Raw genomic sequence first — 25,725 nt, forward strand, 5'->3', positions numbered from 1 at the left:
TGGAGATTGTACTGTTTCGCCGCTCTGGCTTTCTCTGTTTTCGGGTGTCATGGATTTTTCGCTACTGACTGATATTGAATCAGTAGCAGCCACTTACGGTAACATACATTCTCTTTGCAACATCATGAACAGCGAACGGGGAAGTAACGAAGCTGCTCTAGTCCAATCGCGCATATTTTAGCTGTAGTTTGGTTTACCTCGTCGTCACTTGGTGCTTTCAGTCTTTGGAAGAGTGAGATCAAGGGACACGTTTTGTGCATGTTATTCGTAAAAAAAATAATGCAAGCAAAGTTCTAGAAGTGGATTGTCAAGCAGGACACGGGCCGTTTCAATAAAGACGCTTTAATTCGTCGATAAATTTGGATCGCAAGATTTCGTTTTCACGTTATGTGCTGTATGCAGTGGATATCGGCTGTCTTCAACTGACAGTATAAAGGAAATGGAAGTTTTCGCCGCTCTGATTGTGTCCATCGCTTGGATCTTATGTGCCGACACTGTAGCGAGTGATTCTATCATTCACATAGGTAAGGCAACACTGTTCGTTCGTCTTTTTAATGGTGGTGAGCGTGGCGGAGCTGATTGCCACAAGTACAATGAGCTTTTATTTACGTCGTGCGTTTCCAGCAGCCCAAGATCTAAACTAGCACTGGCCTTTCTTTAACACGGCGCTTCTGCAAGAATTATAATTTGGCCTGAATGAAAGTCTTTGTATCACGCAGTCAACGCACAAAGTAATTAATGTTTCTGCTTAATAGCTGCCGTGTGGAGTTTTTGGTGTTGACGTTTCTTCTCAAAGTTGTTATGGTAACATAAAGCTACCATTGCATTATGTGTGTTACTACATAAATTGGTTGGATAAAACATTGAATCGGGTTCTGTAGCTGTACACGGAACGCATTGAAGTATTGGAAAATCCCCTCTGATACACATGCTTCATTAATATGTGCATAAACTGTTCCCCATCTTCAGCACACCTGAAAAATAGAATAAAAAAATCCAATGCAAGTTGGAAAAAAATAATTTTACCGTGGCTTGTGCTTTACGAGATGCAGGTTGCACAAGGTGATCGGGGCCTTGAGCTTTCTAAATGGGGATCGATGGTCAATTGAGAGATATGAATTGAGCAAAACAGGCCTCACCAACTCCACTACAACTGTCAATCATGCACCAATACATTTTGTCGGAAAGCAAAGTGAAGCGAGAAGGAATAAACGGGGGAGACTGGAGACGGCTGATGCAGCCGTCTCCTGCAGAGATGGTCGTCTATTTATAGTGGGCAAAGTCGGGGCAATTGAATCCAATTGAAGCCGAGCGGCCGGTGCACGTCGCGTTAGAAGTCTAGCGCCTTGGTGAATGCAGACAATTCAATGCGAACCCAGCACAGCGAGAGCGGGACAGCACCGCGTCCGAACCCTCACAGCGTTGTGCGCCGACAGGGGGTACAAGTATGAGGTGTGGTAGGAAAAGGGGACCGCTAGTTTCTGTTTCATTCATTCATTTGTGGGATGTGGGTGTCATTGCTGAAGCACGGGACAGCCAAAACCCACCCGAGTTACCCTTGAGAAGGTGGTGGGGAGCCGTCCTCCCCAACCGTTACGCTCAGCGAGTTGAAGGTATCCAAGCCTCACTCGTTCAGTTGCGAGGCAACTCCGCCACCGTAAAGGAACAGCGATATATTTCCAAGTTTTTGTTTCGGGGGGTGGGTTGCAGGACGTGATTTACCGCTGCTGATCTTCCCATGCGCCTGCTACCCTTTCTTCTTTCTGTAGCGCAGTTTGTAGTTTGGGAAGTGGTGTGGAGGAAGCCTAGGAGTTTTGTGGAAGCCACTGCTGCAATAAGGATACTGACATTGCATTCTAGCAATAAAGAGCAAGTTATAGGTGGGGATTGGAGTGGATAACACCCTATCAATTTATAACGGCACAGGGACAATGGGCCGAACTGTCTCTTAGGACCAACGATGTTGTGTGAAAAGTAACAAAATAAGTAAAGGAGGAAAAGAAAATGCAATACAGCAGCTCCAGTTACCCATTTCTGAAATCTGACCATTAAAGTCTAAAAGTAACACCACAGGTCATTGAAGAAAAATGGCCAAAGCTGACTGTTTCTTTCAGAAAGCAAGCCCATGCAAAAGTTAATCTGAAACGACAGTCATTTCCTACTCAGCAATGTGCTGTGGGCTGTGGAAAGCAGCCAGGTGTTTGGTCAGTATCTGGTAAATAGTTAACCATAGAACAATACAGCACAATACAGACCCTTCGGCCCACCATGTTGTGCCGACCTTTAAACCTCGCCTAAGACTAACTAACCCCTTCCTCCCACATATCCCCCTATTTTAAATTCCTCCATATGCTTATCTAACAATCTCTTGAATTTGACCAACGTATCAGCCTCCACCACCACCCCAGAGAGTGCATTCCATGCACCAACCACTCTCTGGGTAAAAACAAAACCTCCCTCTGATATCTCCCTTGAAATTCCCACCCATTACCTTAAAGCCATGCCCTCTTGTATTGAGCACTGGTGCCCTGGGAAAGTGGCAATGGCTGTCCACTCTATCTATTCCTCTTAATATTTTGTATACCTCTATCATGTCTCCCCTCATCCTCCTTCTCTCCAATGAGTAAAGCCCTAGCTCCCTTACTCTCTCCTCATAATCCATACTCTCCAATCCAGGCAGCATCCTGGTAAATCTCTTCTGTACCCTTTCCAACGCTTCCACATCCTATAATGAGGCGACCAGAACTGGACATAGTACTCCAAGTGTGGTCTAACCAGAGTTTTGTAGAGCTGCATCATTACCTCGTGGCTCTTAAACTCGATCCCACGACTTATGAAAGCTAACATCCCATAAGCTTTCTTAACTACCCTATCCACCTATGTGGCAACTTTCAGGGATCTGTGGATATGAACCCCCAGATCCCTCTGCTCCTCCACACTGCCCAGAATCCTGCTATTAACCTTATATTCTGCCTTGGAATTTGTCCTTCCAAAGTGTACCACCTCACACTTCTCTGGATTGAACTCCATCTGCCACTTGTCAGCCCAGCTCTGCTTCCTATCAATATCCCTCTGTAAGCTTCAACAGCCCTCCACACTATCCACAACACCACAGACCTTTGTGTCATCTGCAAACTTGCTAACCCACCCTTCCACCCCGTCATCCAAGTCATTAATAAATATCATGAAAAGTAGAGGTCCCAGAACAGATCCTTGTGGGACATGACTAGTCACAGCCCTCCAATCTGAATGCACTCCCACCACCACTACCCTCTGCTTTCTACAGGCAAGCCAATTCTGAATCCACACGGCCAAGCCTCCCTGGATCCCATGCCCTCTGACCTTCTGAAGAAGCCTACCATGTGGAACCTTATCAAACGCCTTACTAAAATCCATGTAGACCACATCTACTGCACTAATCAATCTTCCTGGTCACCTGCTCAAAGAACCCTATCAGGCTTGTGAGGCAAGCATCATCAAGACGCTGACGTTAAGGTCCATTCCATCCCCAAGGTTTAAAATAGTGCAGAACTGGAGGGGAGGTAATACAAATTTGTCGAAAAGGAAAACAATTGCATAGATAATTAAATGATTTATTAATACACATTTAGGATGGTAAGACAAGTGATGTGTCATATGGGAGCTCCTAGATGACTTTGTGATCCAGGACAAACATGTCTGCACCAGGTCTTTGTGGTGTGAGGAACTTTGGCTCAGAGTATTTGACTTGGAGGCCAAGCTGCAGACACCGTAACATACGTGGGTGGGTGAAAGTCAGCTGGATGCTTTGAACCAGGATGTGGTCACGCCCCTTCAATGGATCTTCTGATTTGGTTACTGGTCAGGGCTAGGGAGTGTGATTACAAGTAGGATGGGTAAGAGAACCGTGCAGGAACCTCAGTTATTGCAATTGTCCAATGAGATTGAGGTTCTTTGGTTGCTTAGATGGCTGCAGTGTGGATGAGCTGACTGACCATGACACCACGGTGGAGGAAGCCATTGAAGTGGAGGGAGAAAACATGAGCATTAGTAGGGACAGTATAGTGAGGGAATAAGCACTCTTGTCTGCAGGAAAGAGCAAGACTGCAGATGACCAACTCCAAGGTGTTGGACATTTGCTCTGGGCTGGGGAGGGGGAGGATCCAGTCATCGTGGTACATATAGATACCAACCCCATAGGCAGGACTAAGAAAGAGGCTCCGCATAGTCAATATGAGGAGCTAGATACCAAATAAAGAAGCATATTCTCAGATAATAATCTCTGTGTTGTGACCTGGACCATGTGCAATTGGCAAAGGGAAATAAGTTGGAGAAATGGCTGGTGTAGAAATGGTCTTTGGTTAATGGACCACTGGCACCAGTGCTGGGGAAAATGGAAAGTGTACAGTTGGAATGGTCTATGCCATGCTGGGACCAGCATACCACTGAGCCACATAACTAAGGAAGTAAAGAGGATTTAATATTAAAACATGGAGTCAAGGGATCAATATTGGGATGCTGTGGTAAAATAAAGAGGAGAGACGAAGCCAGAGAGAAAGCAATTAATATGGGAAATGATAAATAGACTTTGACAGGAAGGATAGAGAGTATAGATCGAAGCATAAATCAGCAGCCAGGCTACAGAGGTTATAAAAAATAATAAAAAAAGACCAAAGGCTCTGAGAGATTTTGCTCTCATTTCATCTGTTTTAAATAAAACAGATGAAATGAGAGCACGATAGAAATAAGTAAGTATGGTCCATTAGCCATTATAAAAACATGGCTGCAGGATGACATAGATTTGGGACCTGAATATTGAAGGACACGTGACACTTAAGAAGAATAGGAAGCTATAAAAAGATGGCAGAGTGGATGTTTAATTAAAGCTGATCTTAGCACAAAAGTGAGGGATGACCTGAGTTCAGGAAACCAGGATGTAGAAATGGTTTAGGTGGGGATGGCGAACTAATAAAGAAGTCACTTGTGAGTGTGCTTTATAGGCCCCATAATAGTAACCACACAGTAGGGCAGAAGGAAAAAAAAACAAAGGGAATTTGTCAGAAAGATATGGCAATAATCATAGGGAATTTTGATCTGCATATACACTAATAAAATCTGATGAGGATGAGGAGTCCATAAAATGTTTTAAGATAATTTCTTAGAACTGCCAGTTCAGGAGAGCAGGCCATAGCGGTATTGTAAAATGAGATGAGATTAATTAAAATCCTCTTAGTAAAGGAGTTCATAGGTAACAATTATCATAATATGATTGAATTTTGCATTCAGTTTGAGAAAGAGAAGAATGAGTCTAAATCTTCTATTTTGAGTTTAAATAGGGGCATTTATGAGGATATAACAGTAGAACAGGCTAGAGGTAATTGGTAGTTCAGGCTAAAGCATTGGTCAATTCAGATGCAATGGCAGACATTTAAGGGGTCTTTCCAAATTCACAGAATAGATACATCACCAAAGAAAAATTCCAAAGCACGCATTCACTATCCATGGTTAATTAAAAATGCTAAAGACAAAGCATATATTTGGGCAAAGACAGGTGGCAGTTCAGAAAATTGGACAGAATGCAAAAACAGCATAGAATGACTAAAAGATTAAAAAGGAAGGAAAATTAGAGAATGAGACAAAACTAGTCAGAAATCTGAATATAGAGAGTGAGAGTTTATAAATATGGAGAAAAATAAAATAATTAACAAAGTGAGCACTGGTCCTAAAGAAGGTGAGTCTAGGAGATTAATAACAGAAAATGGTAGGTGAATTAGGCAGGTATGTTACATCAGTCTTCACTCTGGATGACACATCTAGCATCCTAGAGGTAACTGTAATTCAATTATTGGAAGGCAAGAGTACTCAGGAAAATTATCACGATCAGGGTAGTACCGAGTGAATCATTGGAGTTGTATGCTGACAAGCTCCCATTTCCTAATTGCCTTCATCCTAGAGTCTTAAAGGAAGTTGTTGGTGACATTGTTGTAACATTGGGTTTAATTTTCAGAAGTTCCGTAGATAGAAAGACAGCTCCATTAGAAAACAGCCAATGTAGCTCTCTTACTCAAAGAAGCAGGAGTTTTCGAGTTATTTTAACAGGTGTCATAAGGAAGTTTTATAAGCTATTATTAAGGAACTTATAGCAGAGTACTCAGAAAAAAAAAATCAAAGTAATCAGACAAAGTCAACATGATTTGGGTTGACTGATTTATTGGAGTTCTTTGGTAACTGCAAGGAAGTTATCTTCATGTCATGCTGGGAACCAGTGGAAAAACTATACATAAATTTCCAGAAGGCATTTGATAAGGCACCACATCAAAGGCTACTCCAGAAAATAAAAGCTCACAATGTAGGAGGCAACATATTGGCATGGATAGAAGATTGGCTGGCTAACAGGAAACAGAGAGTAGGCATAAGTGGGTGTTTTCCTGGCTGGCAAGATGTAGCAAGTGGTGTACCACAGGGATTGGCACTGAAGCCTCAACTTCTTATCATTAATATAAATGATTTGGATGAAGGTACTCAAGATACGGTTGCTAAATTTGCTGATGACACAAAGGAAAAAGGGAAACTAAATTGTGAAGAGCCATAAGGAGGCTAGAAACAGATGTTGATAGGTTAAGTAAGTGATGAAGATTTGCTATTTGGAACGTAATATGAGAACATTTGGAAATTGTCCACATTGGCAGGCAAATGAAGCATTTCATTAAAGTGGTGAGAGATTGCAGAGATGTGAGGTCAGAGGGATCTGCGTGTCCTTGGACACAGTTCAGAAAAGGTTAGAATGCATGTTTATGAAGTAAGTAGGAATGGATACAAGATGGTTATTGGTAGGGCAATTGAATACAAAACAGGGAGGTTATGCTTCAGTTATATAGAGCACTGGTGAGAGCACATCTGGAGTATGGTGCACTGTACAAGCAATTGCTACATTATGGCTATTTGTGTTACGGAAATTCACCCTTACAGAATTCAAAAATTGCTGCCCAGAAATTTGACATATGGAATAAAATTCGCTTTCATGGAATTGATGTGAGAAAAGGTAAATAAATCAACACAAAATTAATCTTTTATCAAACTTGCATTTCTTGATGCACGTGCAGACAATGCAGTTTCACGTTATGGAAACTCGCATTTCAGACCACTTTCTAGGAACGCATTCTCCACCCCCCCACGAAACACAGAGGTCACCTGTATTAGTCTCCTTATTTAAGGAAGGATGCACATGAGTTGGAAGCAATACGGAGAAGGTTCACTAGACCGATAACTGAAATGGGCGTGGGTTTGGGGGTTGGGGTTGTCTTACTAAGGAGGTTGGACAGGCTAGGATTGTATCTGCTGAAGTTTAGATGACCGAAGGGAGACTTGATTGATCCTGAGGGGTGCTGACTGATTGAATGTGGGGAAGATGTTTCCTCATGTGAGAGAATTTAGGACTAAGGGTTATTGTTTTAAATAAGGGGGCATCTGTTTGAGACAGAGATGAGTGAAATGGAACTGTCCAATCATCAGGGAAGATCCCCAGTTTTAATTTTATGATGGCAGGAAGATCATCAAGAAAGCAGCAGACAGTCATTCATGTTAGTCTGCTACCCTAAAGTGTACCTGTATTAACATCCTAAGACTGAGATCGTTCATCTCTATCAATCACAACCATCTTCCTTTTTGCCTGTTATGACATCAGTCACTGGAGATTCCTCAGCTGAGAGAGGGCAATACATCTTAAACATCAGGGAATTTCCTTGTTAAAATGTGAGTTGATGTCATGAAATTTCACAGAGCTTTGAGGAAGTCCAGTGCCAATTGTATTCCACTATGCCACATCTGTAGACTATGGTGACTCAAGTATTCTATAAAAAACCTTTGGTGTTCAGAGACTAAAGAAGTTAATGACAGAGGCAAAGGTGAGAAAATGAGATAACAATACTCTAGCAATTAAAGGAAGGTTATCCGAGTTTACTTGGATGAATGTATGAGAAGGCAGTGGGGGAAAATCTGAGAAAGCAGCACATGGGAAAGAGGGAAAAAAAAGCTTTGATAGTCCTCTCTGTGGACTCATCCAACAGATGTATGGAGTTCTCTGATGTTATCTTTGTTCATGCACTTACTGTGCCTGCATGTTAGTTCTGGATTCAAGGAAGTTTGTCCCTGGACATTTTTATTTTACTATATTTCCTCCATCCAGGGCTCTCTCAGATTCTCCCGGCTCCTCCATACGAGATAGTGTGCACATGATTCTATCTTCCCTCTGTTGTTGGCTTTCTTTCTCCTCCTGTGTTTTCCCTATCCTTGATGTAAATTCCGCTAATGTTTCTCTGGGGTACAATAGTTATACTTGTCTTTTGAAAAACTAATTAAAATACAGGGAAATGTACTTTGCATTCCATTTTAAATAAATAAAAATATCCTCTGTATTTTCCAGTAGTCAGACCCCATTTGTACATAACAAAATGGCACTCTATTCTGTTTTTTTTTATTTGAATGGGTTAATTATCCCTGTGGATGGAATGCTGTTTTTGTTCATTAGTTAAATTTTATGCCATTTACATCTTGTAGCACTGAGTTAATGTAGCTGTTGCCTAACAATTAATCTTGATTGGAAATAAAAAAAAAGCTCACTTGCAAATATATTAGATGCTGACTGTAGAAATTGATTCATGGCAAGTATTGCATTTTAGATCACTCCATCAGACCAAAATACAAATCAGGTTTTATTTACAAACAGAAAAAAGCAGGAAAAATAATAACATGCAAAGTTAATATGAGGGATTTAGAATCCATTCTCAAAAATTTGACTCCCCTTTCCAAAAGGTGCCTTCTTGGAAGAGCCAATATGGATTAGTCTGATGTACTTTGGGATTCAACATTACATGCAGGTATTCTGGGCAGAACCACTGATTAACATATATAAGGTGGAATGTTTGTCATGTGGAATTGCCTTGTTGTAAGGTCATTTACTTTCAAGATGCCAACTTAGTAAACTGTTGCTCTGTTACTGTAAAAATGATACCCTGTAATGGCATCACCTTTGTCTTTCTCATTTTCTTCTGCATTTAGAAATTATAGGATAAGAATTCCAGCAGGGGCAAAACAGTGGGACATCAGCAGTATAGACATTTGTGTTCCACATTTTGGGCTTGAAGAGAGTACCCACTAGTGTTTTCTCATCTCTTATATGCAAAAAGGTTGCATCATATGGTGGGAGGGTGGGGATAGGTGTTGAAGCCAGGAAATATTGGATAGGAAGTTAAACGTTCAGGTAGCTGAATGAAAGAAACACTCAGTAGACGCACATAAAATGCTGGAGGAACTCTGTGGGTCAGGCAGCATCTGTGGAGGGAAATGGACAGTTGATGTTTCGGGTTGAGACCCTTCATCAGGACTGGAAAAAAGAGGGGAGAGCTCAGTAGATGTCCTTTGGGTGAAGTTCTGCTTTCTTGAATGAGTCAGTATTTTCCAACTATTCAGGGATGAAATGGAGATGCTTATTTACCAGAGGTAGCTTTGGAACTAATGTATAGGTGATGGAAAATGGGGATTGTGATCTTAATTGTGAAGATATATTGCCACAAGCACCTGTTGGAGCAATATTTAGCTGAGAAGTAATGTGTACTATCAGCTCTTAATGACAGATGCAATTTGTCAAGATTCTTCTGGATTTTTGCCTGCACTATTGCCGTCAAGGTTCAAAACAATTTTCATTGTAGCTCTGAAACCAACCACCTCGAGGGGCACCAGTGCTAGATAAGCAGACTCCAACTGATGTGAATAAATCACAGCTATTTTTTGATTATTCTTATAGTTGTTTACAAGATACATGTTGATGAAGTGGAATCCCTTTGTGTGCTTAAGTCCAAGTACATTTATAGGCGTTTATCAGAATCTGGTAATAAAATCGATCTTATTTGGGAAACCAGTCATTCTGAAAAATAAGTCTTTAATCATTCATCATGAAAATCCATTGGAAAAAATGAAGCCTTGGTTCTGACAAAAAAAATCATTTGATATACGCAACAATATTGGCTGATCTTATGGTTGCCTGACCTGAAAAAGACTGACTGGCATAGAGGGCAAATGTTACTATCTTTCACAGCGATAATCATTCCAGCAGCAATAGAGGATTGGTGAGTTGACTGTAGGAAACATTAAAATTCTCTGATTATCTCTCAGCTGTAGCATTAGCAAAAACTCGGCTTCCAAGTCCAGATAAATGTTATGTGACTTGTTTCCATTTCTATGGGAGAGCATAGGTCAACAGTATCCTCTCTAATGCATTTACATTTGCCCTGGTGGCTATACAGTTGATCATCTTCTAGTTCTCTGACAATAAGAGTAATTCATAAAAGATTGTCTGACTTGTGCAAGAGGTGGCTGATGCTGATTGCTATAAACTCTGTTGAATTGTAACTGACAAAAAGCAGATAAATAGAAATAAATTGAGTTTGGGGTGTGAGTATTGTGGTTCAGTAGCCAGGTTGCTCTGCTGATAATCAAAGGAACATGACTTTATGTCCAATAGTTGCATTTTGCAGATTTGAACTTTTTTTTAGAAGTCTGCTCTCAAGAAGTTGGTCCCCATAAATGAGACTGAAGTTGTCCTTTGTCATTAGGGAGAAACAACTGTTTACTGATGTCCTTTATGGAAAGGAACCAAGGGTTCTTTCCCATTATTGTCTACACATGGCTCCAGTCTACTGCAAGATGTGATCTAACTTGGCTAATTAGATATTCTTGAGGCAGTGAGTGATGATAATAAATGTCATCTTTGCTAATGACAGCTATATAACCACAATGAATAATGAGTACTAGTAATACACAATAGGTCAGACATCTGTGGAGGGAAAAGCAGTTAATGTTTGAGGTCAATGACTTTTCAGAAGAATGATGATGAATGGTCATTGGTTCTGATGAAAGTTTAACAATCTGTACCATTAACTATTTCTTTGTCCATGGATGTTGCCTGACCTACTGAGTAATTCTGACATTGGCCATTTTATTTATGATTTCCAACACCTGCAATATTTGAGGTGGCAGGTGGTAGGGGAAAATAAGGTTCAATGAAGCTAGAAAGAATTCAAATGCAAATGACACAAGTGGCAAAAAGGAGAAACAAAGTTTCTAAAATGAAAAGTCCTACATTCCAAAGACGTAGGGGTTAGGAGGTTGTGGGCATGCTATGTTGGCACCGGAAGTGCGGACTGCCCCCAGAACACACTACGCAAAAGATGCATTTCACTGTGTGTTTCGATGTACATGTGACTAATAAAGATATCTTACAATTTTAGGCATATGAGTTAGATCATACTGCTGACTATGACTTTTTAAACAGTTGTTCAGATGGCTTGAGAGGATACAGATGGAATGTATCGTCACAATGTTGTGGCATTTGTTTCCCAGCAACTTTTACATGGTAGAAGCGATCTATAAATTACCTTGGCTTCATTCCTTTTCTACACAATAACACATCCGCAATTGAACATATTGCCTATCTGTCAAATATACAAATCAGACAAATAATCAGAAAGGGATACTACACCCTGGCCTATTTCTGTAAGTTGAACCTTATTGATCATAAATAAGGTTTATGGTGATTTATAAAATGCTTTTAATACCTTGGCTGGAAAGTTGGAATCATTTCTGGGTGCCATATTTTAGGTAATCTTCAAGGGCAGGCTCAAAATATTTCTTAGAATGGGATCAGGGACCAGTTAATCTGGAGGAGCAGGAGTTGTTCTCCTTCAGAGCAGGGAAAATTCTGAGGAGATTTGATAGAAGTGTGCAAAATTGTGAATGGTTTGTATAGTTTTATCCTATTTCCAGGGGCAGATGGGTCGTTAATCATTGGATTTCTACTTCAGGTGAGAGGTAAAAGAACTTGAAACACAATAAGGATTTCCTGTCATGAAGTGGATTGCTGTGATCTGGAATGTATTGTCTGAAGCAATGTTGAAAACAGATTGAATTGTCCCTTTCTAATGTGGATATGTACTTGAAAGGAAATAAAATGGTGCAAAGGGGACAATCGGTAGAGCTGTCCGTGGTTTGCCACTGTGGTTCTATGATGATAAAAGGGTCCAATCTGTTTATTTGTTTGTGTTTCTAGAGAATAAGAATTTTTATAAATAGTCATATTGTAGGTTCCAATCTTGCCCTTTTCGTGTGTTGTTAATGAGAATGAATATGCAAGAAGATTGCTTAAGCTTTTTACCGCAACATTATACAGTGGAGAATGCACAGATGGCCTGCCTTTCTTTCTAGTGCACTGTTTCCTACTTTGAAAGACAGGAACACAATGTTGTTTCTCTGTATAAACTAATGCAGTGATTTATTCACAACCATCATAACTTTGTAGGTGTAAAAACAAGGCAGCAAGATGATGCCGGTGTAAATACCACATTAAAAAATGAAACAATTCTGCATATTATATATGATCTCCAGATTGCAATTTTAACAATGTCTGATAATCACGAGTTTTGCAGGTGAGAATCTTGTGTGTGGGTGTGACAGTGCTCCCTCCTACTGGATGAACTCTGAATGTCAGCTATTGAAACAGAGGGGTTGAAAGCTGAACTCTGACGAGAAAGCAATACCTCGTATCTGCCCTAGTGCCTTCAGGGTCTCCACGGTAGAATGCAACACATAAGATCAAAAGAACCTGTCACTGTTAGGTAGGTAATTACGTTTTTCAAGTGTATTATTCCGATTGAAGAATATCTACAGCCTCTTAGCTGTTTCTTAGCTTTGTTTAAAAGCAAGTTAAGTGTCAGAATTAAATAGTTTGGTTCAAGAGTAACAAAAAAGTGGCCTGACAGTTATTCATAGGCATCCCATACATTACAAAGGCATGCAAAATGTAGATGCAATTGGCTTGTAGCATCAGGCCAGCACCAGTACTTTGGGGGATCACTTCTTATCTCAGCCTAAAAAACGTCATGATTTGGCTGTTGGTTTACATCCTCACAAAGCTGAAACACTCCCCTTTTGTTGATCAATTAACAGAATTAATTAATTAGGGGTAGCACAGTGGCAGACTTCCACAGCTTCAGTGAGCTGAGTTCAATCCTGACCACTGGTGCTGTCTGTGTGGAGTTTGCATGTTTTCTCTGTGGCCCGGTGGCTTTCCTCTGGATGATTTGTTTTCCTGCCGAAAATGTGTGGGTTTACTATGTTAATTAGCTACTGTAATTAGCCCCTGGTAAAGAGATGAGTGCTAGAATCCGGGGGGTAGTTGATGGGAATGTGCGAGAATAAAATGGGTGCTTGATGGCCAGTGTGGGCTCAGTGGGATGAAGGGTCTGTTTCTGTGCTGTATCTCTCTATGGCAGCATGAAGGAGGCCATTCTAGCCTGTCCCATTCCTGTCCCCTCTCCCCATAGCCTTGCAGATTTTTTTTTCCTTTCAAATACAATTTCAGCTGCCTTTTGAACCTATCTATACTACTATTCCTGGCAGTGCAGATCTTACCATTCACTGTGTAAAATAAAATGAAAAAATCCTCATGTCCTTGTGGATCTTTTACCAATGATCTTAAGTCAGTCTCTTCTGATTTTTGACCACCAAATTGTAGAGTCATAGAGAGATACAGCATGGAAACAGGCCCTTCAGCCCACCAGGTCTGTGCTGATCAACCATTTACACTAATCCTATATCAATCTCATTTTTTTATTCTCTCCACATTCTCTTTAACTGCCCCCAGATTCTACCACTCACCCCCACACCAGGGGCAGTTTACAGTCTATAATTAACCTACCAACCAATTCATATTTGGGATGTGGGAGGAAACCGGAGCATCCAGTGAAAACCCACATGATCACAGGGAGAACATGCAAACTCCACACAGACAGCACCCAAGGTCAGGATTGAACCTGGGTCTCTGGCACTGTGAGGTAATGGCTCAACTAGCTGTACCACTGTGCCACTCGTTGTAATATTGGGTGTGATATAAATCTGGAAGTTAGTGTGACAGGCTTAGTACAAAATTATGGGGCACTTTAACCTACATATAGATTTGATGAATCAAATTTACTGTAATAAGCTGGAAGGTAAATTTAAGAAGCATTGAGGAATTCACTGGAGTACAGACTATTTTGGAACTTGTTTGGTACAGTACAAATTTTTAGGTACTGCAATAAGGTAAAGACCAGCAAGGACAAGTGTGGGTCCTTCACATGAAAATTTATAATGGGGAATAAGGATATGGCAAATGAATTAAACAATTACTTGTGTCTGTCTTCACAAAAGAAGACACACAAAAACTTCCAGATATAGATATCTTTATTAGTCACATGTACATCGAAACACACAGTGAAATGCATCTTTTTGTGTAGAATATTCTGGGGGCAGAATCAAGGTTCTAACAGGCATGAGGAACTGAATGAACTTGGTATTAGTCAAAAAATAGTACTAAAGAAGTTGGTGAGTTTGAAAGCTGATGAATTCCAAGGATCCCGTGATTGACATCCCAGAGTCTTAAAAGAAAGTGGTTTTAAAGATGGTGGATGCCGTAGTTATTTTTTAAAAGCCTACACTACTCCTTAAAAAGAGGATTGAGCAGAGTCAATGTGGATTTATGAAAGGAAAAACATCTTTGATTAAACTGATGGAGTTCTTTGAGGATGTAGAATAGATAAGCTTGAATCAGTGGATGTAGTGCATTTGGATTATTGGAAGGTATTTGATAAGGTCCGACATAGGAATACATGGAATTGCGGAAATGTACTGACATGGATTGAGAATTGGTTGTTGGACAGAAAACAAAGACTGGGAATAAGCATATTGTTCTCAGGTTGGCTGGCTGTGACCAGTGGAGTACTACAGGAATTGCTGCTTGGACCCCAGCTTTTCATAATCTACATCAGTGATTTGGCCGAAGGGACCAAAGTGTTTTCCAAATTTACTGACGATAATAAACTAGATGGAACTGTGAGTATACAGGATGTAAAGAGGCTTCAAAGGCATACGGACAAGCTAAGTGAGTGGGTACCAACATGGCGAGTGGAATATAATGTGGAAAAATATAAGGTTATCGACTTTAGTGGAGTAGACTTTTTGTTAAATGGTGAGAGATTTAATAAGATAGGGCGTAATTGCAGGACTAAGGAACTCTTATTGCCTTACACCAAAGAAAACAGTTTCCCTCCATCTACTCTTAAGTTTGCTTTTCAGAATTTGTATTACCTCCATCAGATCCCTTCTCAACTTTCCCTGTTCTGAGGAGATCGACCCCAGCTTCTCCAATCTGTTCATTAAAATCCCTCATCCTGAAAAATAACTTTGTGAATCACTTTGCCCCCCAGTAAAGCCTTTACATCTTTCCTAAAGCGTTGCATCCAAAAAGGGACATCATATTCCTGTTGCAATTGGACTGCAGGGTTATATAAAGGTTAATTATGTCTTCCAAGACTTTGTGCCACTATTTATAAAGCCTCACCACTCTGAGCTAGGCATATACACTTACAGTTCTCTCTGTTCTTGTACCCGTTTTAGTATTGTACCATCTGGTTAATATTGTCTATTCTCATTATTCCTTCCAAGTGTGACACGTCACCTACCTCAGCATTAAGTTCCATCTGGCACCATTCTGCAAGTCTGTCTATATCTCCTTGAAGGTTATTGTTATTCTCCTCACTGTATACATTGCCTCCAGGTTTTGCATCATCATCGAATTTGGAAATAGTGCCCTGTACACCCCAGTCCAAGTAATTAAAACACATCAAGAGATAAGGTAGACCTAGTACTGATGAAACAAAGGACTGCAGATGCTAGAATCTAGATGCAAAAACAACAAGATGCTGGAGGAACTCAGCAGGCCAGGTAGTATTCGTGGAGAAAAACAGATGGTCAACGTTTTGGGTCAGGACCCTTCTTCAGGACTGAAGGTAGGAAAAGGGGAAGCCCAGTATATAGCAGGGAACAAACAGGGCTATGATAGGTGGACAAAAGAGGGGAGGCGGGGTGGGCACAAGGTGGTGATAGGTAGATGCAAGTGAGAGGTAATGATAGGCAGATGCGGGGGAGGAGGGGAGAGTAGATCCACCAGGGGCTGGGTCAAAGGTATGGAGGCAGGCACCCCATTGGGGAGGGGAGGAGAGGAAAAAAAATAAAATTGGTGGGAGGAAAGAGAAGAAAAGAAGAGGCATAGTGGGGGGTTGGGGGGTGTTTGGTTTACTTAAAGTGGGAGAATTCGATGTTCATGCCGTTAGGCTGTAAGGTCTGACAACGGAAAATGAGGTGCTGTTCCTTCAGTTTGCGCTTGGGATTCTCCTGGCAGTAGAGGAGGCCAAGGGCTGACATGTCAGTGACAGTGTGGGAGGGGGAGTTGAAGTGACCAGCAACAGGGAGATGCAGATCGCGGTTACGGATGGAGCGCAGGTGTTCTACGAAACAGTCACCGAGTCTGCGTTTTGTCTCGCCAATGTAGAGGAGGCCACGTTTGGAGCACCGAATGCTGTAAATGACATTAGGAGAGGTGCAGATAAATCTCTGTTATCTGAAAGGACTGTTTGGGTCCCTGGATGGAGGTGGTGTAGGAGCAGGTGTTGCACCTATGGCAAGGGCAATGGAAAGTCCCCGGGGTGGGAGCAGGATGGGCGGGGGTGGGAGGAGTGAACTAGGGAGTTGCAGAGAGAGCAGTCCCCATGAAAGGCAGAAAGGGGTGGGCAGGGGAAGATATGCTTAGTGGTGGGGTCCCATTGGAGATGGCAGAAGTGGCAGAGAACGATATGTTGGATACGTAGGCTGGTGGGATGAAATGTGAGGACAAGGGGGACCCTATCTCTGTTGGGTTTGGGAGGGGTGGGGGTGAGAGCAGAGGTGCAGGAAATGGCAGAGATGCAGGTGCGAGCTCTCTTGACCACAGTAGGGAGGAAGCCGCCGTTAGTAAAGAAGTCAGACATCTCAGATGTCCTGGAGTGGAAAACCTCATCATGGGACCAGATGTGGCGGAGGTGGAGAAATTGAGAGAAAGGGATAGCGTCCTTGCAAGAGACAGGGTGCGAGGAGCTGTAATTAAGATAGCGGTGGACGTCAGTGAGCTTGTAGAAGATGTCCTTGGATAAAGAATCTCCTGAGATGAGATGGAGAGATCGAGAATGGGTAAAGAGGTATCAGAGATAGTCCAAGTGAATTGGAGAGCTGGGTGAAAATTAGAACATAGAACATAGAACACTACATCACAGTACAGGCCCTTCAGCCCACTATGTTGTGCCGACATTTTATCCTGCTCCAGTATCTATCTAACCCTTCCCTCCCGAATGTTAACCCTTCCTTCCCATTTCTCTATCATTCATGTGGCTATCAAAGAGTCTCTTAAATGTCCCTAATGTATGTGCTCCCACATCCTCTGCCGGCACTGCATTCCACACACCCACCACTCTCTGAGTAAAAAAAACTTATCTTTGACATCCCCCCGATACCTTCCTCCAAACACCTTAAAATTATGCCCCCTCATGTTAGCCATTTTCACCTTGAGAAAAAGTCTCTGACTGTCCGCTCAATCTATGTCTCTTATCATCTTGTACACCTCTATCAAGTCACCTCTCATCCTCCTCCTCTCCAAAGAGGAAAGCCCTAACTCACTCAACCTATTCTCATAAGACATGCTCTCCAATCCAGGCAGGATCCTAGTAAATCTCCTCTGCACCCTCTCTAAAGCTTCCACATCCTTCCGGTAATGAGGCGACCGGAACTGAACACAATACTCTCAGTATAGTCTAACCAGAGTTCTATCAAGACGCAACATTACCTTGTGGCTCTTGAACTCAATACCCCGACAAATGAAGGCCAGCACACCATATGCCTTCTTAACAACATGCGAGGCAACCTTGAGGGATCCATGGACATGGACACCAAGATCCCTCTGTTCCTCCACACTGCTAAGAGTCCTGCCATTAATCTTGTATTTTGCCTTCAAATTCGATCTCCCGAAGTGTATCACTTCACACTTTACCGGGTTGAACTCCATCTGTCACTCCTCAGCCCAGCTCTGCATTCTATCAATATCCTGTTTGTAATCTACAGCAACCTTCTACACTATCCACAACACCACCAACCTTTGTGTCATCAGCAAACTTATTAACCCACCATTCCACATCCTCATCCAAGTCATTTATAAAAAGCACAAAGAGCAGGGGTCCTAGAACAGATCCCTGCGGAACACCACTGGTCACCGACCTCCAGGCAGAATACACTCCATCTACCACCACCCTCTGCCTTCTATGGGCAAGCCAATTCCGAATCCACACAGCCAAATCTCCCTAGATCCCATGCCTCCTGACTTTCTGAATGAGCTTTCCATGAGGAACCTTATCAAATGCCTTAGTAAAATCCATGTACACCACATCTTCTGCTCTACCTTCATCAATGTGCTTTGTCACCTCCTCAAAGAATTCAGTCAGGCTTGTGAGGCACGCCCTGTTCCTCACAAAGCCATGCTGACTGTCCCTAATCAGCCTACGCTTCTCTAAATGCCCATAAATCCTGTCTCTAAGAATCTTCTCCAGTAATTTGCCCACCACTGAAGTAAGACTAATTGGCCTGTAATCCCCAGGGTCATCCCTACTCCCTTTCTTAAACAAAGGAACATTTGCCACCCTCCAATCATCTGGCACTACTCCTGTGGCCAATGAGGATGCAAAGATCGTCGCCACAGGCGCAGCAATCTCTTCCCTCGCTTCCCGTAATAACCTTGGATATATCCCGTATGGCCCCGATGACTTATCTATCCTAATGTTTTTCAAAAGTTCCAGCACATCTCTTTCCTCACATCGACATGCCCTAGCGTATCAGCCTGTGGTACGCCATCCTTACAAACGTTAAGGTCTCTCTCATTGGTGAATGTTGAAGCAAAGTATTCATTAAGGACCTCCCCTACCTCTTCCAACTCCAGGCACGTTTCCCCTTTTATCCCTGATCGGTCCTACCCTCGATCTCGTCATCCTCCTATTCTTCACATACGTGTAGAACGCCTTGGGGCTTTCCTTAATCCTATTCACCAAGGCCTTCTCATGCCCCCTCCTAGCTCTCCTAAGTCCATTCTTAAGCTCCCTCCTGGCTACCTTGTAACTCTTCAGAGCCCATTGGTGGTGAAATTTATGAAACTGTCGAGTTCCGCATGGCTGCAAGAGGTGGCCGATATAGCAGAGAAAGAGTTGAGGAATGGGGCCGGCGTAGGCTTGGAACGGAGACTGTTCAACGTAGCCAACAAAAGGCAGGCATAGCTGGGGCCCATGTGAGTGCCCATGGCTGCACCCTTGGTCTGAAGAAAGTCTGAAGAATTGAAGAAGGAGTTATTTACAGTGAGATCAAGTTCAGCCAGGTGGAGGAGAGTGTTAGTGACTCTTTGTCTCTGGTCAAGAAAGAAGTGGAGGGTGGTGAGACTGTCTTAATGGGGAATGAAGGTATATAGGGACTGGACGTCCATGATGAAGATGAGGTTGTGCGTGCCAGAGAACTTAAAGCTATGGAAGAATTGGAGAGCATTCGAGGTGTCACAGTTATAGATGGGAAGGGATTGGACCGGGTGGAGGGGGGGTGCAGAATTGTGTCCAGGTGCGAGGATATGAGCTCAGTGTGACAAGACCACACGGAGACAATTGGTCTGCCAGAACAGTCCTCCTTGTGGATTCTGGGGAGAAGATAGAAGCTTTTCTTTTCTTCCCTTTCCTTGCCTATCTCTTTTTTCCCTGACCTATTTTTTTTCCTCTCCTCCCATGGGGTGCCTTTCTCTATACCTTTGACCCATCCCCTGTGGATCTGCTTTCCCCCTCCTCCCCCACATCTGCCTATCACTATCTCTTACCTGCATCTACCTATCACCCCCTTGTGCCCACCTGCCTCCCCGCTTTTATCCACCTATCACTGCTCTGTTTTTATCCCCCAATATATTGGGCTTCCCCATTTCCTATCTTCAATCCTGAAGAAGGGTCCTGACCTGAAATGTTTATCATCTGTTTTTCTCCATGGATGTTGCCTGGCCTGCTGAATTCTTTCAGCATCTTCTTGCTTTTTGAGTTAGTGCTGACCCCTGGGGAATCCCATTTACAGTTCCCACCAGTTCAAGAAATAACCTTTCACTTCTGTTTTTTTTCCTACTACCTAGCCAATTTTTTGCACAGCCCTGTCTATTTCATGAGCTTTGTAACACAGACAAAAGATTATATAAATCTTAAAAACAATTTGTAATTAATATCAGATGAGTGGGTAATGGCATCCTAATGATTATGATGTTAGAACTGAAACAGAGAGTTCAAATTCAACCATGTCAAATAAGTAGCTGCAGTGGCAGATTGCTGCAGGAGGTGTCATTCTCAGGGTGATAACTGATAATATAGTAACTGATGTCCACTTCCCAAAGAAAAAAAATAAAATTAACACCAGGAAAATGTTGTATGTCATACAGTGTAAGAGAAAAGCATGTGAGAAATCAAGATAACTTCACAGAGCAGAACTTAGAATTTAAGTTGGAGACTTATCTGGGAGGTACTTTTGTGCAGTGGGCAAACACAATGTCTTTTCATCTCTGGGAATATAATTCAAATTCAGACCACAGTGAAGTATTGGAAATGTGCACTCTCTTATGAAAGTTTATGTTAATTGAACTCTGTTGTTAATGCTGATAGCACAAAATTTCTCATAGTGACCACCTCAGAATAAGTTGTTAACTTAAGTGCAAACTTAAAGAATAGTTGAAATGGAAAATTAAATAGGGTGCTATTTGAAATTTATAGTCTAACATTGGGAAAGCATATCAGGGAGCTTGGAGTAGTTCACCATGCAATTGCTTGAATTTTGCATGCGTATTACATGATACAAATGTGTTAACAGTTCTGCACACATTTATTTTCTGAGATTTTCCTTTGAATTACTTTGGTGTTGAGCACTGACAGATGACGTGTTCCTACAACGAAAGAAAGTGATTGAAATATCAATAAACATGCAGCTTATTTCACTGATTTTGGATAGATATTAATGCATCATTAGGAAGAAATACTCACGACTTCCATATATATAACATCATTAACATAGCAACTTGACAGTGATCGTGTAATGCATTTTTTTGTAAGTGAACCTTTAGGACTGAATGACATTGATATATTTTTGTACTGGACACTGCTGACAGTTGTGATTTACTGCCTTCAAGATGTTCTATTGATAGCATTCCATCTGTTGATTTGTCAGTGCAAGCAGTAAAAAAGAAACTACATATAGTATAATGGTGTTGAGTTTGGATTTTTCTGCCTGAAGGAGGAACAGTATTGTAGGAAATAAAGAATGGGGTAGTGGATGTGAAGGAAATAAAGAATGGGGCAGTGGATGTGACAGTTACATCAGAGAGCTTGAGAGGTTTAAGCAGACCCAACCATATACCTTGTCTATTGAATGAGTGAACATGTTCCCAAGTTGAATGGTATTGTTGAGGTCTCATGGGAGAATACAGAACAGAGAGGTGCTATTTTATATGGGAAGAGGAATTTAACACTGTTGGTGGTTGTATGGTTAAAGATATGAGATAATGTTGAGTCTACTAGTGCCAGGAAAACTAGAGGTCTTGTATGAGGACCCACTGAAAACCCTGTAGGGACATTTTTCTCCAGGATCTTTTGGAAATTTGAGTGACCTACAAGTTTGGCAGGTGCATTCAGGGACCAGAATAATAGATGGTTAGGTTAAAGACTGGCAAAAGGTACAATTTCCAAACCTCTGTAGCTTGGTCAATGTGGGATTGCTTAGTGTGCATATTAGCAGATGAGAGAATTCAGGCAAAACTATTGAATAGTGTGGATGTTATTTGAGTGAGTGTGTAAAATAGCTGCCACTATGAAAATGGCACTTAAAGATAAGAGGCAACTCTGATCAGGGCACACTTCCAAGGTACAATGGCACTGTAAACTTCATTGTGACTCAGTCACATGGATACTACAAGTGTGGCAGAAAGACACCATTGTACAAGTCACATGAGCTTAAAACTTGGAAGGGTTGTGGGTTAGGTGCAAAAAGCAGGAGGCTTTGCTGTGAATGTTAGTAGAATCACTGAGTTCTGAATGCTTATTCAAGATGGCACAAAGCTACAGTTGTCACAGGGTGAGCCATAATACACAGGGGTGTAAGAGTTCAGTAAAAACTTAGTCTCCAAATAGCTCAGATGCAAAGGAACAAATCTGTTGGAGTATCATACAACGGAGACAGAAATGGGAATACTTAGTAGTATCTATTTCACCTCTGAGATTGAAAAGTTCACTATCTCTAAGGCCACCTTCTTCTTTGAGGAAGCTACCACAGATGTATGTATTGACATCGTGTTAAGACAAAATGTCATTAGCCAAGAAGTGTACCTGAAATAATTGATGCAGAACAAAGTGGTGGTGGGCACATAGGGGAGAGGGTCCTTAGTAGTTATGGGAAAAGTAACGTGTTGGGATGGTGGTAGAGCTGAATGAGTCGAGTCATCTACCAAGGTAACAGAATATGAGTGGTGCATCTGCAATTATTGGAATAGATTGGATCGTGTTAAGTGAATAGGGGAACTGTGTTTCTGAGAGGATCACAGTATTGGGCACCAAGGAGATCCAGGAGCTATTCACATTTCAGATTCTCAGAGGATGAATTCGGCCCTTTGTTCCCTTCTGAAGGAATTTTCTTCGTCAATATTACTCACCCTCTTTGCAGACTCATTGGTCAGGTGGTCTTTGGAGCTGCTAAATGTTCTCCAGATGAGAGCAGATGTAAGTAAACCAGGAGTTCAAGCTGCTGCTCAAATGAGATAGCTGCAAAAAAGGGTTGTTTGATGGTTACAACTATGTAGGACAGTGAGGGGAAAGTTCAGTCCAGCGTAAGAAAGCATAAATACCTTTAAGGTCAGGGGTGGTGATCAGGTACAGGTAACAGTGCATTGACACCAACACAGGTGGAATTTGACGACAGATTTAGATTCAGATTAGTTTAGTGTCAAATACACAAAGGTGCAATGAAATTCCTTGCTTGCATGAAGCTCACAGTGTAAACAGTGTACATGATAGTAATAAGTACAACAATAAATATAGTGACCCAGACAAAACAGTCCATCTGAATGAGGACTGTGAAGCTTGGGCTGAAAAGGAAGCCAAGCAGATATCTCTCGAAATGATTTTGCAAAGGGAGTGGATAATGTTGACAAAGAATACTCCTTCAGAGACAAGCAGAATGCTGAATACATCCTCTGAGAGTCACATATTTTAGAGTGAGGGCTGGGCATGTGTGTATTTTAACATGGTCAGCAAGTGAAGCAGATATTGTATCATGAAGACAGAGGAAAGAAGAGGCAACCATGAGGTTGAGAAATGGTCCTTCAGGGAAAAGTAACAAACTTGTCAGAGAATTAGATGGGAGAGAGATGCCCCAGAGAAAATGACCCAGTATAAAACAGGCCATCATTGATAGTCTGAATCAAATGTATCACTTAAACAATGACTTGGCCATCTCAGAATATTGAGGTGATTAACCTCAATGGCAGGCAGTTTGGAAGATGAGCCAGTAATCTATGTGAGAGAGAGAGAGTTCACAGAGTACAAGGACAACAGCTGTGCCACAAACAAGGTAATAAACAAAAAGCTTAGCATGAGGTGCTGTAACATTGCTGTAGTTCGACAAAGGCGACGCTGATGGAGAAGATGAGACAGCATTGGTTCTGAGAAAGAGCTCCATGTCTACAAGATTCTTGCTTTCTATAGTTTTGCTGGATGGATTGAATCTCATACAGATTGAGTTGTATGCTATGAGTGAGAATTACTTTGAAATGTGGGAGAGTTCCAAAGCCTCGAAGATCCTCTGAAGGATATTGCACAGATATGGTGTTATTAATGTCAGCCAAATACATCTAGCAAGAGTGCAACAAGACAGACTGAAAACAATCATGTCAGAATTAAAAGTCTTGGAGACGATCCAGAAAAGGAAAGCTAGAGGAGATAACTTTCTGACTTTGAAATAGAAAGCAGTGAGTCAGAAAGGCGGTCAGGGTGCAAGGTGGAGTGAAAACAGGGAAGGGCTTTACGAATTAACAAAGAGGTTGTTGTAGCGACATCCAAATACAATGTGTACTTTAATTGTTGTTTGCTATTGACAGGATTTACGATCTCTGTTTGGTTTTATGTGGACAGTTTAGTGATTACAGGTGACACCAAGAAGATTCTGATCCAGGATATGTATTAGGATGTATTCAAAGTTACAAATATGACTGTGTTGAAGCAACAATGGCAGAAAAGAATATGATATGTATGAGACCTATCTGGAGAAGTGATCCACTGGAATTAGTGGTGCCTGTATAGTGCATTTAGGAAATTCCAAGCTCAGCCTGCCCTTAAGTGCTCAATAAACAAAAAGACCAGAGATCGAGTGAATTTGCAGTTGGTTGAAATAACAGTTGCATGTTGGTGTAAGTAGTTAAATGTATTATTTTATAAACGGAACTACTTGATGGTTTGCATTGGTTTATTTTTATTTAGCAGGAAGAAGTATATTTTTTATAAATACCTTTTAGGAACTGAATGTGGTATCACTTTATCTTACCGTACAGGACACAGGTCTGAGTTGAGATCATTCTGTTGTTATTTTATTCTCTCTGTTTTGAGCTCTGTCATGAGAGGAGACTGCTAGGTGGACAAAGAAAAAGATCTGAGGATCTATTCAAAGCTTCCCCGAAGTGCAACATTCCCACTTACTCCTGGGAACCTTTGGCCCAAGACTGCTCAATGTGGAGGAGGAATATTCAAGACTTGGAGGCCATGAATTAGGACCACACAGAAGCTCTGTGCAAGTGGCGGAAGGAGTGGACTACTCATAGATGACCCATCCACCTGCCACATCCACACAGTCACCGCCACCTTCAACAGAGGAAAAGTGTGCGGTTCCTCTGGTGGCTTCATTAGTCACCCCACAACCCACTAAACCAGAATGGAAGCAAGTCATCTTCGATCACATGGGACTGCCTAGGAGGAGGAAGAAGAAGTCTGGCTTCAGTAAAGGATGTCCTGTTTATAGCTCTAATTTGCTATGGAAGCAGCGACATAAAGAGGCTTATGGACATTAAGCATGGTTTTCAATTAAGATATTAATTTGAGATTGAACAAGAGGAGGGAATTGGATGGGCATTTTAAAAGTGTGGTATATTACAATCACATAGAGCTGAAGAGCTGTTATTATTAGGAAGAGAGCTTGTGATTTTGTGCATTCGATAACTTCAATGTCCCTGATTACTGTAACAACTTTGGCAGCCAGCAAGTGAGTGATTGTGGGCGTCTGGCCTCACCAGACAGTCAAATGGTTCTGAGAGCCCAGCTGGCTGCCTGTTCTGAGATAGCACCTACACTACGCTAGCCAAGCTGAAGTGCTGGGGACCAGGCTCCCAATGGAAGGCTGCAATGGGGCCAATGCTGGAACATTCAGCTTGACGTAGGAACAGGCATACGGTGCTTTTGAGGCAATAGAAAATCTGATCCAATATTTACTTCACCTAAAGCTGTGATTCCAACCTTCTCCATAAAAGATGTTGAGCTCTGCATTCCTTTATTTATGCATTTAAAAACACTGATAAAGTATTAGTTGCTTGTTACATTCCTGTCATATATTTGGTTCCATCAACTTCAGTGAAAATGCACAGGTACAACGATCACCAATGACTTAAATTGCTGCACATCAAAAATACATTTCCTGCTTCTCCCAATATGTGTTTGAACACCTTTTCCCCACCCTGCAGGAAATAACAAAGCCAAGACC

At 41.7% G+C, this 25,725-nt stretch overlaps 1 protein-coding gene across 1 annotated transcript in view; it reads left to right on the forward strand.

The window, feature by feature from the left end:
* The first annotated feature begins 252 nt into the window (after positions 1-252).
* Positions 253-25,725, forward strand: part of LOC127569513 (glutamate receptor ionotropic, delta-2-like) — a 317,851-nt gene continuing 292,378 nt past the window's right edge. The window contains exon 1 of the mRNA XM_052014230.1: positions 253-524. Within this exon, the coding sequence (XP_051870190.1) occupies positions 440-524 (85 nt within the window). The 5' untranslated portion in view covers positions 253-439. The remainder of the gene's footprint in view (positions 525-25,725) is intronic.

This window comes from Pristis pectinata, chromosome 4, assembly GCF_009764475.1.
Source record: "Pristis pectinata isolate sPriPec2 chromosome 4, sPriPec2.1.pri, whole genome shotgun sequence".
Taxonomy (NCBI): Eukaryota; Metazoa; Chordata; class Chondrichthyes; order Rhinopristiformes; family Pristidae; genus Pristis; species Pristis pectinata.